Source organism: Sprattus sprattus (assembly GCF_963457725.1).
Source record: "Sprattus sprattus genome assembly, chromosome: 1".
In the NCBI taxonomy this organism is placed as follows: Eukaryota; Metazoa; Chordata; class Actinopteri; order Clupeiformes; family Clupeidae; genus Sprattus; species Sprattus sprattus.
This window is the reverse complement of record NC_137920.1, coordinates 17899639-17911916: the sequence shown is the minus strand read 5'-3', so window position 1 is coordinate 17911916 and position 12278 is coordinate 17899639. Positions and strand designations below refer to the sequence as shown.

At 42.5% G+C, this 12278-nt stretch overlaps 1 protein-coding gene across 1 annotated transcript; it reads right to left on the bottom strand.

Annotated features, from left to right (window-relative positions):
- Positions 1-353: 353 nt before the first annotated feature.
- On the bottom strand, positions 354-11365 carry LOC308368132 (NACHT, LRR and PYD domains-containing protein 3-like; the record flags this gene model as incomplete). The annotated part of the gene is made up of 5 exons (XM_080842221.1): positions 354-534; positions 1550-1726; positions 7538-8295; positions 9460-10504; positions 11304-11365. The coding sequence occupies 5 exons, from the start codon at positions 11363-11365 to the stop codon at positions 354-356; spliced, it is 2223 nt and encodes a 740-aa protein (XP_080698347.1).
- Positions 11366-12278: the final 913 nt, after the last annotated feature.

Here is a 12278-nt window from a genome sequence, read left to right as displayed (position 1 = left end):
AGAGGAACAAACTCACACACATCAACACACACACACACACACACACACACTCAGAGATACAAAGCCAAACACACACTGACACAAACACACAATCATTGATACACACACACACACACACACACACATAGGGACACCGACACACACACACCCGCACTCAGGGATACACACACACGCAGAGATATATGCAGCCTAGGTGCTCCTGAAGCTCTGTCTCATATAACCACCAAAGGAAAAAATACACCAACATACAATTCATTAATTAACAAATGAATGAAGTAATTAATGAATTAAACAAAAAATACCTTTATACTATTAGTATTTCACCTACCCACACATATTACATGAAATTATGCTTACCATAGTTGCTCCAGTTTGCAGTTTTGATGAGAAAGAGCAGAACATAGAAGTTTCACTCCTGAGTCTCCCAGCAGCTTATTGCTCCCCAGGTCCAGCAGTGTGAGACTTGAGGAGTGTGAGGTCAGGGCAGAGGCCAGATAGGAACAGCTCTTCTTTGTCAGGTTACAGTTACCCAGCCTGGGAGAAACATCATGATACATCTGAATATTAATCATCAATCCTCTATCCCACACACACACTCAGGGATACAAACACACACACACAGACACACAAATTCTCACGGATACACTGACAACACACACACACACACACACACACACACACACACACACACACACACACACAAACACACACAGAGGGACACAAACATCAATACACACACACACACACACACAAACTCAAGGATACACACACACAAACACACACACACACACTCAGAGATACACATTCACACTGATAAACACACACACAGGGACACAAGCACACACACACACACACTAAGGAATACAAACAAACATGCACTCTGGGATACACACACAAACACAGATATAGACAAACACATTGGGACACACACACACACAATCAGGGATACAAACACACACAATCAGGGATACAAACACACATACCCAGGGGAACAAACTCACACACATCAATACACACAGACAGACACAGACACATACACACAGACATGGACACACACACACACGGATATACACACACACACACGGATATACACACACACACACAGGGACACCGACACACACACAGAGACACCGACACACACACAGGGACACCCACACACACACAGGGACAGCCACACACACACACAGGGACACCCACACACGGATATACACACACACACACACACACATACACACAGGGACACCGACACACACGCAGGGACACCGACACACAAACAGGGACACCGACACACAAACAGGGACACCGACACACACACACACACACACACACACACACACACACACACACACACACACACACACACACACACACACACACACACACACACACACACACACAGATATATGCAGCCTAGGTGCTCCTGAAGCTCGGTCTCATATAACCACCAAATGAAAAAACACAATACATTCATACAATTAATTAAACAAAAAATACCTTTATACTATTAGTATTTCACCTACCCACACATATTACATGAAATTATGCTTACCATAGTTGCTCCAGTTTGCAGTTTTGATGAGAAAGAGCAGAACATAGAAGTTTCACTCCTGAGTCTCCCAGCATCTCATTGTAACCCAGGCCCAGCTGTGTGAGACTTGAGGAGTGTGAGGTCAGGGCAGAGGCCAGTTGGGAACAGCTCTTCTCTGTCAGGTTACAGTAACTCAGCCTGGGAGAAACATCATGATACATCTGAATATCAATCACCAATCCTTTAACACACACACACACACCACACACACACACACACACACACACACACACACACACACACACACACACACACACACACACACACACACACACACACACACACACACACACACACACACACACACACACAGATATATGCAGCCTAGGTGCTCCTGAAGCTCTGTCTCATATAATCACCAAAGGAAAACACCAACATACATACAGTTAATTAAACAAAAAATACCTTCATAATATAAGTATTTCATCCCCCCCCCCCCACCCACACAATCACACACATACACAAACACTCACACACATATACTACGGACACACACCCACACTCACACACATACACTTGCACCCATAAAAACACACACGCACACAACGTGACATCAGGACAGAGGCCAGATAGGAGAGCACTGGCCTACAGGTATGCGGATGCTGAAGACTCTAGAGATGCCAAACACACACACACACACACACACATAGACTAAACCTACTCATATGGACACATCATGGACTGTTGACATTCACACACCAAAACACACATGGTCTGAAGGCCAACTTTTTCTGCTGGACTCTCCTTTACCACACTCTCATGTTTGAAGCAATGCTTCAAGGGACTGAATATATAGTTTGATATGTATGACTCCTTTGTTGGTTAGTTTTGAAATGATTGAAAAGGTTCATGAATGTTGCCCTTAGAGCTGAGTGAACTAAGGAAATAGTTTGTCTTGTGTTCTCAAGTTGCACCTCTACAGAGTCGAATTTATGTTTAATAACTTGAGTTTCTGAGTTGAAGCCAAATCTGTTACAATGAAGGCAACTGCTAGCTAGATAGATAGATAATGTAGGCAACTGCTAGCTAGCTACTTGCTCAAATTCAAACGACTTCTCTAAACTGGCAAGCTTGGAGCAGGCTCTGTTCAATGATTGGCTCAGGGGGCGGGAGGCGGGATGCGCCTTCCAGGCAGCTGATGCCTTGAAGTCAGCGGTGAGGGCTCAAAACACCATTAAGCTGCAAGCCATCACGCGTGCTATGCATGTCAGCGAATATGTTCTCCATAGCATGTTTCAAGTAGGCTACAGCCGAACCCTCGTTCTGGTTTGATCAACAGTAATCGAGTTGATGAGCATGTCTTCATGTCTGATCAATACGCAACCTTGAGGTGCGTGGATGGACAGAGCGGCCAGCTGCCAATCACTCAATTACTCAACCTGCGTATGCATCCTGACTTCATCAGTCGCCGGTGATTTTGAGCATTCAATTCTCAGTATTCATGGCTTTCAATGTATTAAAATATCTGCTTTGTTGAGGACCTACACAGGACCTAGGCTATTATTTGATTTGTCTACCCGTTTGAACGAGTACCAGTAGACCCCGGGGCCTCGGGAGAGGCAGACAACAGCATTGGTTTATCAATGAAAGCTCTGCTCATTCTGAAGAGAGCGGATAGATTTGTGTTGCATCTAAAATATAATAATATTAATATTATCATTGATAAACCATTGCGGTTGTAAACTGTCTACTGCTGCAACGTGCACGAATACACCTGTACAAATGCAAATGAAATTTCAGCTCAAAATGCTGACAAAAGTTCGATTGACGATTTCCAACGCAGCCTCCATTGGTGCGCCAATGGAGGACACCGCCAATAGAGGTTAAACACACTATTAAACATATTTGTGGACAGTTTTAATAATAAAAACAAAAAGAATGTTATGTAGGTTTGTATAATAAAAATGAAGAGAATTTCATAATTTGTGTGTTCCATTACTGACCACTGGTTAGTTCTAGATTATATTGATATACATTTCAGTAGTTTGCATGTATATATGTAAAGAGGTAAACCTTGATAATATTTAAACCATACATGCTTGCACAATGGGGCTTGGACTATTGTCAATCTATTAGCCTATCTATTTTAATCTAAAGTGGAGGCAAAATTATTTACTCAAGCATAGTCTCCATTATTTATCAAATGGTAAAAAAAAGAAAAATACAAAGCTAATAAGGTGACCCGGTAACACAGACTGCGCAAAAAAAAAAATATGAGCACTTAAGACCCATTTTTGGAAAAACCCTGCAGTGGTCCAAAAGCACTCTCACTACCCTTTGTTTTCCAAAAGCACTCTCACTACCCTTTGTTTTCCAAAAGCACTCTCACTACCCTTTGTTTTCCAAAAGCACTCTCACTACCCTTTGTTTTCCAAAAGCACTTTAAGTACCCTCTGTTCCAATAGCATACAGAAGACAGTAACTATATTTAGCAGACGGTTTTACCTGAAGCAACAGATAATGTTTCTCTGGAATTGAACCTGAGTTGTCTTCGCTAACCATTGTGCCACCATACAATCATTATGGAAAGAATAGAAAAAGAAAGCCTTTATTGTCATTGTATTCGCATACAACGTAATTTGAATTAAAGAAGGTTTGTTTCATTCACCATATGATTGTGTGCATGTTATCTTAGCAGGCCTTGCGCACCACAACAAATTGAACAAATCCCCTGTCCCTAAAATCTTTCCTACACCATATTTTTATTGACCAGCAGGTGTCACTGGAGTGCATTCAAAGCTTTGAGTAATGTTCAACACGTCTGGCTGGAAAGCTTTGAGGGTTCACAAAGCTTAATTTCGCCATCACTGGCAACTGCTAACTAGATAGATAGATAATGTAGGCAACTGCTAGCTAGATAGATAGATAATGTAGGCAACTGCTAGCTAGCTACTTGCTCAAATTCAAACGACTTCTCTAAACTGGCAAGCTTGGAGCAGGCTCTGTTCTGATTGGCTCAGGGGGCGGGAGGCGGGACGCACCTTCCAGGCAGATGCTGCTTTGAAGTCAGCGGTGAGGGCTCAAAACACCTTGTAGCCGCGAGCGTCATTTCAATTAAAGGAGGTATGTCTCATTCACCATACGATTGTGTGCATGTTATCTTAACAGGCCTTGCGCACCACAACACATTGATCAAATTCCCTGTCCCGAAAATCTTTCCTACACCATATTGTTATTGACCAGCAGGTGTCACTGGAGTGCATCCAAAGCTTTGAGTAATGCACCTTTATTCAACACGCCTGGCTGGAAAGCTTTGAGGGTTCACAAAGCTTCATTTCGCCATCACTAGCAAAAAGTAAAAACAAAGGGTATCGAAAAAAACAGATAACAAAGAACTTAGAACACACTCAAGGGTTCAACTCACACAAGCCTTCGCTGGGAATCAAATCAAGACTGAGCAAAGAGACAGAAAATCAGGAGGCTTAGGGAGGCTAACAAGGCTAAGGTGAACTTAATGAAACAATAAGGACAAGAAACAAACACGTAACTGGCAAACAGGAACACTGGGGTCCCCACATGGTCAATAGGGGTATTACAGTCCAAAAGTCCTGACACTACAGGGTTCAGGGGTGAGTGGTGGTGTGTTGCTGCCCTTTAACATAGATATCCTATATAAAGGCTAGATGTCTCACGGTGGAGTCTTGAACGTCCGCACAGGAGGCCATCTTGTGACAGGATAGCTTCCTGGAGGGATCAGTGGTACGTTAGGTAACGTCAGTGATCTTCACAATCGTTTACACTCTTATCTCGCTGAAATCTTGATGGATTTACAATTGCCTTGGTTTCTTACAAGCGTCATTACCGTGGTTATAATTATGGATGCTTGAACATGTTGAAATGTGCAGCTTAATTGTGTATCACAGTTAGTCTACTACTCAGTTATTTTGCATCAATTGGAGGGGCATAATTGTTCTTTCTTTTCAATATAACAATTAAGTTGCACATGATTTCCAATCGGGTTGGTTTGTTAAACATCTTACATTATGATTTTGACAGGAAATTGCTGACTTTATTGCCAGTGAAGATGCCAGAGTTGTGTGCAGCCTATGGATGCTCTGTTGAACGTTCTCTCGAAACGAGATCCTGTTGCCATTCTGTATGCTGAGTTTTAGTAGCCTAGATATTGATTTTACATAAATAGCTTGTGCATGTGTGTATTTATTGCACCTATCTGTTTTGTTCATATGAAAACCCATGTTTATAATTCTTCATAAGTATGCAGTGTCATAAATACATCTCTGTACAGGGTGGGGATTTCAACATGGAGCATTTATTATTTATTTATTTGTGAAGGGAAATCTTGTACCTATTTTAGAACATTATTTGATTTTTTAGAACATAACATAATTATTCATTTAAAAAGTACGTACCACTACAATGTTAAGGGTGAACGAGCTCCCTTGTCGCAAAATGGCCGCCATGTGCGAATATTCGGCTCCGTCGGCCAGAAACGCGGGCGAGACATCTAGGGCCCTATTTAGACGATCAGAAACGCAAGTAGGACGGCGCCAAACGCAAGTAGCTGTGTGGGCGGCTCTATGGCGCAGTTGCGGCGGAAAAAACAAAAGGGTTGGTCCAAAGGAGGTTACTCAGCCATAGGTGTGGTTTGGGCGTAATATGCAATAAACCAATCAGAGCGTCATCTCACATTCCCTTTAAGAGCGAGGAGTGCATATTCCATAGCGGCTTGTTATTATAATGGCGGAATTACCTGGAGGAAGACCGGAAAAGATCATAGCCGAGGAGACAGACGTGAGATTTACACCAATTTTTTGGCAAGCCATATATAATTACAAGAAAAAAAAAAAGTATTTACCACATGAGGAAATCATTGTGATATCCATATCCAATATATTTAGAAAATAGGCATACATCTAGCGTACACATTGACCCAAATGATTCAGGTTAATTGAAGCTGCGTGACATTTGATTTATTGTATGGCTTTGTTGCATTTATTTCATGCCAGTATTATTATAAATCTTGTAAACTCATCTCTGTGTATGTGGACTTTATTTATGTACCTTGGGTTTGGTCAGCTGGTGCACTGGGTTGGGTGCCGATTTCCATGCCATAAATTAGTGTGAATCTCTTGTGTAGACGAGAGAGGTAAAGTGTAGGCTACTGTGCAGCCAAGCACGCGTCCTTAGCGTTCTGAATACCCGCCACAGACTTTAGACATTGCGCCTCTGACATTAGACTAGCTTTTTTCTGGTCAATGGCGCACAGCGCTGTTTTGAAACTGCAAAATACCACTTGCGCCAGAGAAACGCCTTCTCTGTTCCGCCCCCGCCCATGTCGGCGAAAGTTCATTTCGACGCGCGCCTCTGGAGGGAATATCCCGCTGTGCGCCGGGTGCAAGATAGGAATGATACATGCGTCGGTGACAATGTCAATTGCGCTGGGTGCAGGATAGCCTTTATATTGTATTGGTTGTTATGGGAAGGGGCCTTTATATAGGATATCTATGCCCTATAAGGCCACTTAAGGGTGGATCATAACAGTGTTCAATAACATTGCAAAAGCCAGTTTGGATCCAAAAGCACATGCCAGCCATCTGGGTAAGTTTTAGCATTCACACCAGAACTCAAAGAAACTGGAATTGGACTTTGTAATATAAAATGTGATACATTTGGTATACAACCAAGCCTGACATTAAAGATATTTACAGGAAAAGTATAATAAAGACGAATATTTTACATACTCAAAATGAGACTAAAGTTAAGTAACCCATAGAAAACAACAAACAACTCACGTATAATATATTGTTTAGTGTTTGACCTTCAATCCATATTAGACTGATGTGAGGTATGAACTGCAGTCAGGAGTGTTTGCTCTACTCTCAGTTTAGGAGAAATGCTCTCTTATCAGGGCAGTTCATTAACCAGGAACAAAGTCAACTAGTCAACACACACACACACACACACACACACACACAGTATATTACTCACGTAGCTGAAGTGGAAAATGCGACCACTGGCACCAGCTTCTGCAGAACATCATCTGGACTGAGGAGTTCAGTCAGATCTTCCTCTGGTGTCTTCATGTACTTCTGCAGGTCAAACTCATCCAGCTGCTCCTCTGGAATCTTAAACTCAAATCTGCTCGTCCTCCACTCTCCTGGTAAGAGCATGATTACATACAGAGTTCCTGAGCTCCTGTCAATGTCCTCCACTACAGCATGGTGATTCAGCTCATTCAGACAGTAGAACAGGTTGATCTTTCTGTCTGACGTATTCTGATCTCTGATCTTCTGTTTGACGCACTGGACTGTTTGCTCAGAGCTCTGTGATTGGCTTCTTGTCTGTGGCAGAAGGTGACTTAAGAGATTCTGATTGGACTCCAGTGAGAGGCCCAGAAGGAAGCGGAGGAAAAGGTCCAGGTGTCCGTTCTTACTCTGTAAGGCCAGATCCACTGCAGTCTTGTGTAGGTCATGAAGTGTTGCAGCTCTGAACAGAGCAGAGAGCTGAGAGGTTTGCTGTTGGTCAGGCATGTTTCTCTCTTTGTTGCTGAAGCAGAGGAACACATATAAAGCTGCAAGAAACTCCTGAATGCTCAGATGCACAAAGCTGAACACAATCCCCTGGTACAGCCCAGACTCCTCTCTGAAGATCTGAGTACACACTCCTGAGTACACTGATGCTTCTGTTACATCAATGCCACACTCTCTCAGGTCTGTCTCATAGAAGATCAGATTGTCCTTCTCTAGCTGTTGAAAAGCCAGCAGCCGGTTGCACCAGTCGAACGTAAGGTGGATCGTAAGTTAGGGCGTAAAGTTCTCCTTAACCCTATGTTCGACGTAGCTAGTTTCAAACTAAAGGTGTTCTAAATTTGGGTTGCACCACCGTAACTTAAGTCTTAACTTAACTAGTAGTTCGTAAAGTGTACCAGTGTCGCATTTAATGACGTTAAGACAATTTCAAGCCAATCATTAACGATAACAATGTAAACAGGAAGTACCGGCGAGTTTCTTTACACGACATGTGTTGAGACGCGTTTAGCACCCGAAATGAGAGGGCAAAACAGTTCAACCGTCATTTATTCTCTAAATTGACATGACTGCCTGGCCACCATAGGGCGGTATATGCGTGAGGTTAAGCTATTTGATGGCGGATTTTTATAATAAATTGCAGCTTATTGCTGCTTTGTATGTATTCGTTGTGTGTCGTGAGTTTTTGTCAGAGTTAGCCATTGTTCACACACATTATGGTTTGTAGTAGCTGGGGTGGAATTGTTTTTTATCCCTCGAGGAGGTAAGTTGAGTTGTTCAGCAAATATTTTCACGTGAAGAATGTTTTAACCGAATTAACACTGCTACAGATCGAACCACTCTACAGACGGTAGACTTGTGGACATGGACCGAGTCACCAGGTTCTGAAAAGAACCAGTGGCAAAATATCTCAGAGCCAAACACACTTGCATCTATGGACTTAGAGCCCAATTTCGGTTTGTGTTGTGTCGCAGGTCGTTGGCAAGAAGATTGGTTATTCTTACCAATTCGGCTCGGCGAAACCGAAATCGTGTATATAAATCAACATCGTCGTACTCGTTAAATGGATCTACACGGTCACGGACAATCCGTTCGCGACGCAACCCGCGTTGAAACTCCTCTTCCCATTGCTCGAAACGAATAGCCATCTTTTGTTTTTATTTTTTAACGTATTTAGCGGTCTTTAATACAGACTCTTAATCGCATGACATGGAACTTACACCAACTAGTTGGGAGGTGTAAAATCTAAGTTAGGACTTAGCGTTACGTTGGAACTATCTGCTTGGTGCAACTGCCATTTTTTTAGTAGAGTGTAAAGTCGAACGTAGGGGCAATCTACGTCCATCGTAGCTTAAGTTAGAACTTACGTTCGACTGGTGCAACCGGCTGCAGATTCCCCAGTTTGAAAATCATCTCTTCGTCTCTCTCTTTTCTCACTGTGTACTTTTCATTCTTTATGCATGTCTGAATGATCAGGAAGTGTGTGTACATTTGAGTCATAGTCTTTGGCATTTCTACACTCCCCGATTCATCTGATGTTCTCTCCACAACAGTGGCGGTAATCCAGGAGAAGACTGGAATGTGGCACATGATGTAGAGGCTCCTGGATGACTTCAGGTGTGTGATGGTTCTGCTGGCCAGGTTCTCATCACTGATTCTTTTCCTGAAGTACTCCTCTTTCTGTGGGTCACTGAATCCCCTTATTTCTGTCACCTGGTCCACACACTCAGGTGGAATCTGATTGGCTGCTGCTGGTCGGGTGGTGATCCAGAGGAGAGCAGAGGGAAGCAGATTCCCCTTGATGAGGTTTGTCAGCAGCACGTCCACTGAGGCTGGCTCTGTCACATCACAACACCTTGGGTTGGAGCGGAAATCTAGAGGTAGTCGACACTCATCCAGACCATCAAAGATGAACATGACTCTGTACGTTGAACTGGTGAAGATTGCTTGATTTCCTGAGAAAAAGTGCTTCATGAAATCCATCAGACTGAGTTTATTCTCCTTCATCAGGTTCAGCTCTCGGAAAGGAAGAGGAAATATGAAGTGGACATCCTGATTGGCTTTGCTTTCGGCCCAGTCCAGAATGAACTTCTGCACAGAGACTGTTTTTCCAATGCCAGCCACTCCCTTAGTCAGCACCGTTCTAATGGGTTTGTCTTGTCCACGTAATGGTTTAAAGATGTCACTGCAGTTGATTGGTCTGCCTGATGCTGCTTCACTCCAGGATGCCCTCTCTATCTGTCTGACCTCATGTTCATCATTGACCTCTCCTCTTCCCCCCTCTGTGATGTAGAGCTCTGTGTAGATCTTACTGAGGAGTGTGGGGTTTCCCTGCTTTGTGATTCCCTCAGTCAGACACTGAAACCTCTTCTCAAGATGGGATTTGTGGAACTGCAGCATTTCCACATTTACTGAACCATGATGGTATCTGTGTGTGAAAACAAGAACAAATATTAAATATAGAGATGCACCGATCAATCGGCCGCCGATTAAAAAAGCCGGTTTTATATCCAGCCGGCCACAATCGGTGACCGGCCGGTCACTGTCGTAATTTCCGGTTTTCGGCCGATCAAACTGACCCGCATGCGCGGTGCGTAGCAGCTCAAGGCGCCCAGAGCAAAACAGCTAAAAACTAGCAAGACTTGGGAAGAAAACATGTAGCTGATTTGGACTTATTTGACTGTGTGCCAGGACGACCCAAAACACGCTGTTTGTAATGCTTGCAAGTCAAAAATAAGACATGTGTAGCGTCCGTGTTAGGGCTCTCTCAAGAACTCACACTGAGAAAATATCTCTTTGGATAAGTAGCTCTCCGTTTAATAAAAGCGTATTTCACTCGTGCTCAGAATAACCACAACAAGTCAACCCATTACCATGGCAACTCCCCTAACAGAAATCTCGTTGCCACTAGTCCCATTATGGAATGCTACACATGTGGCTGCCAGTGCAGAAAAAGACGTTTACAAATATATGGATATCTTCGCAAATAACTATTAAAAAATGTGAAACACATCGGGATATTTAGCCGATCATTATGCAGAATAATATTCCTTACAGTTGAGTAGAATATGTTTGTTAGAAAAAGATCGCTATTTTCACAAATTAACGTCTGTCATTCGTCTGTCGTCTGTCACTCTACTGAGAGTAGTCGAGTAACGTTAACGTTAGGATGTAAAAAACGCTGGCATGAAAACAAAACACACTACCCTGCACTTGCCCAAGCCTACCTCTCTGCTCCATGTACAAGCGTCGACAGCGAGCGCTTTTTTAGCTTGGCTAGTAATGTCATAGATGAGAAAAGAAACAGGCTTTCTGGTGAGAAGGCAGAGATGCTTCTGTTTGTGAAGAAGAACCTGCCATTGATGGTTAAGTGATTGCATTGGGAGTGGAATGGAGTACTTTCATCACAACCTAAAGCTACCTGTTTGTATTGATGTTTTTTTTTTTATCCCATATTATGATGCACTTTTTTATTTAGAGAGGTCAAAGGCCTGAAATGTGCAATTTACTTTGAGAACCAGTTTATTTTCAGTACATAATAGTGCACTCTATCTTTTGTTTGTATTTATTTTAGTTTTATCCTAGTTATTGACCTGTAAACTGGACTGAATGTCAGTGTTCTTGAAAAGGGGAGTTATGATAGCATATAGCCTACCACTAGTTGTGGTTTTAATTGCAGTTATATAAGCAACATGTTGTCTGGGAGAAGGGTACTCACGCCAAACAAATATGGTGTCTATTATATGATTATAATTATTTCTTAGAAAATCGGTATCGGAAAAACCGGTTTTGGCAGGTCAGACCTCCTTAAAAACCGGAAATTGGTATCGGCCAAGAATTTTGCAATCGGTGCATCTCTAATTAAATAACACACACACACACACACTCACACACACTCTCACTCACACACAAATTCACCCACACGCGCACACACACACGTGGACACACACGCGGGCACACACATGTACACACACATACATCTGAGGTATGTGTAAAACAAAGCAAAAAACACAAAAGGTGAGAATTACCCAAATCCCCATTTTGTCTGCCAAACCTTGCCATAACATGTTATGAAATGTCAAAGAATATAACTGATTTTATGGATAATTTCTATTTGATTTCAAATGCTTCCAAAGTGTCACTTTGAAGATCTTTTCTATTAATTTACTTATGAAGCTATTTTGATTTGAACATCAAAGTCA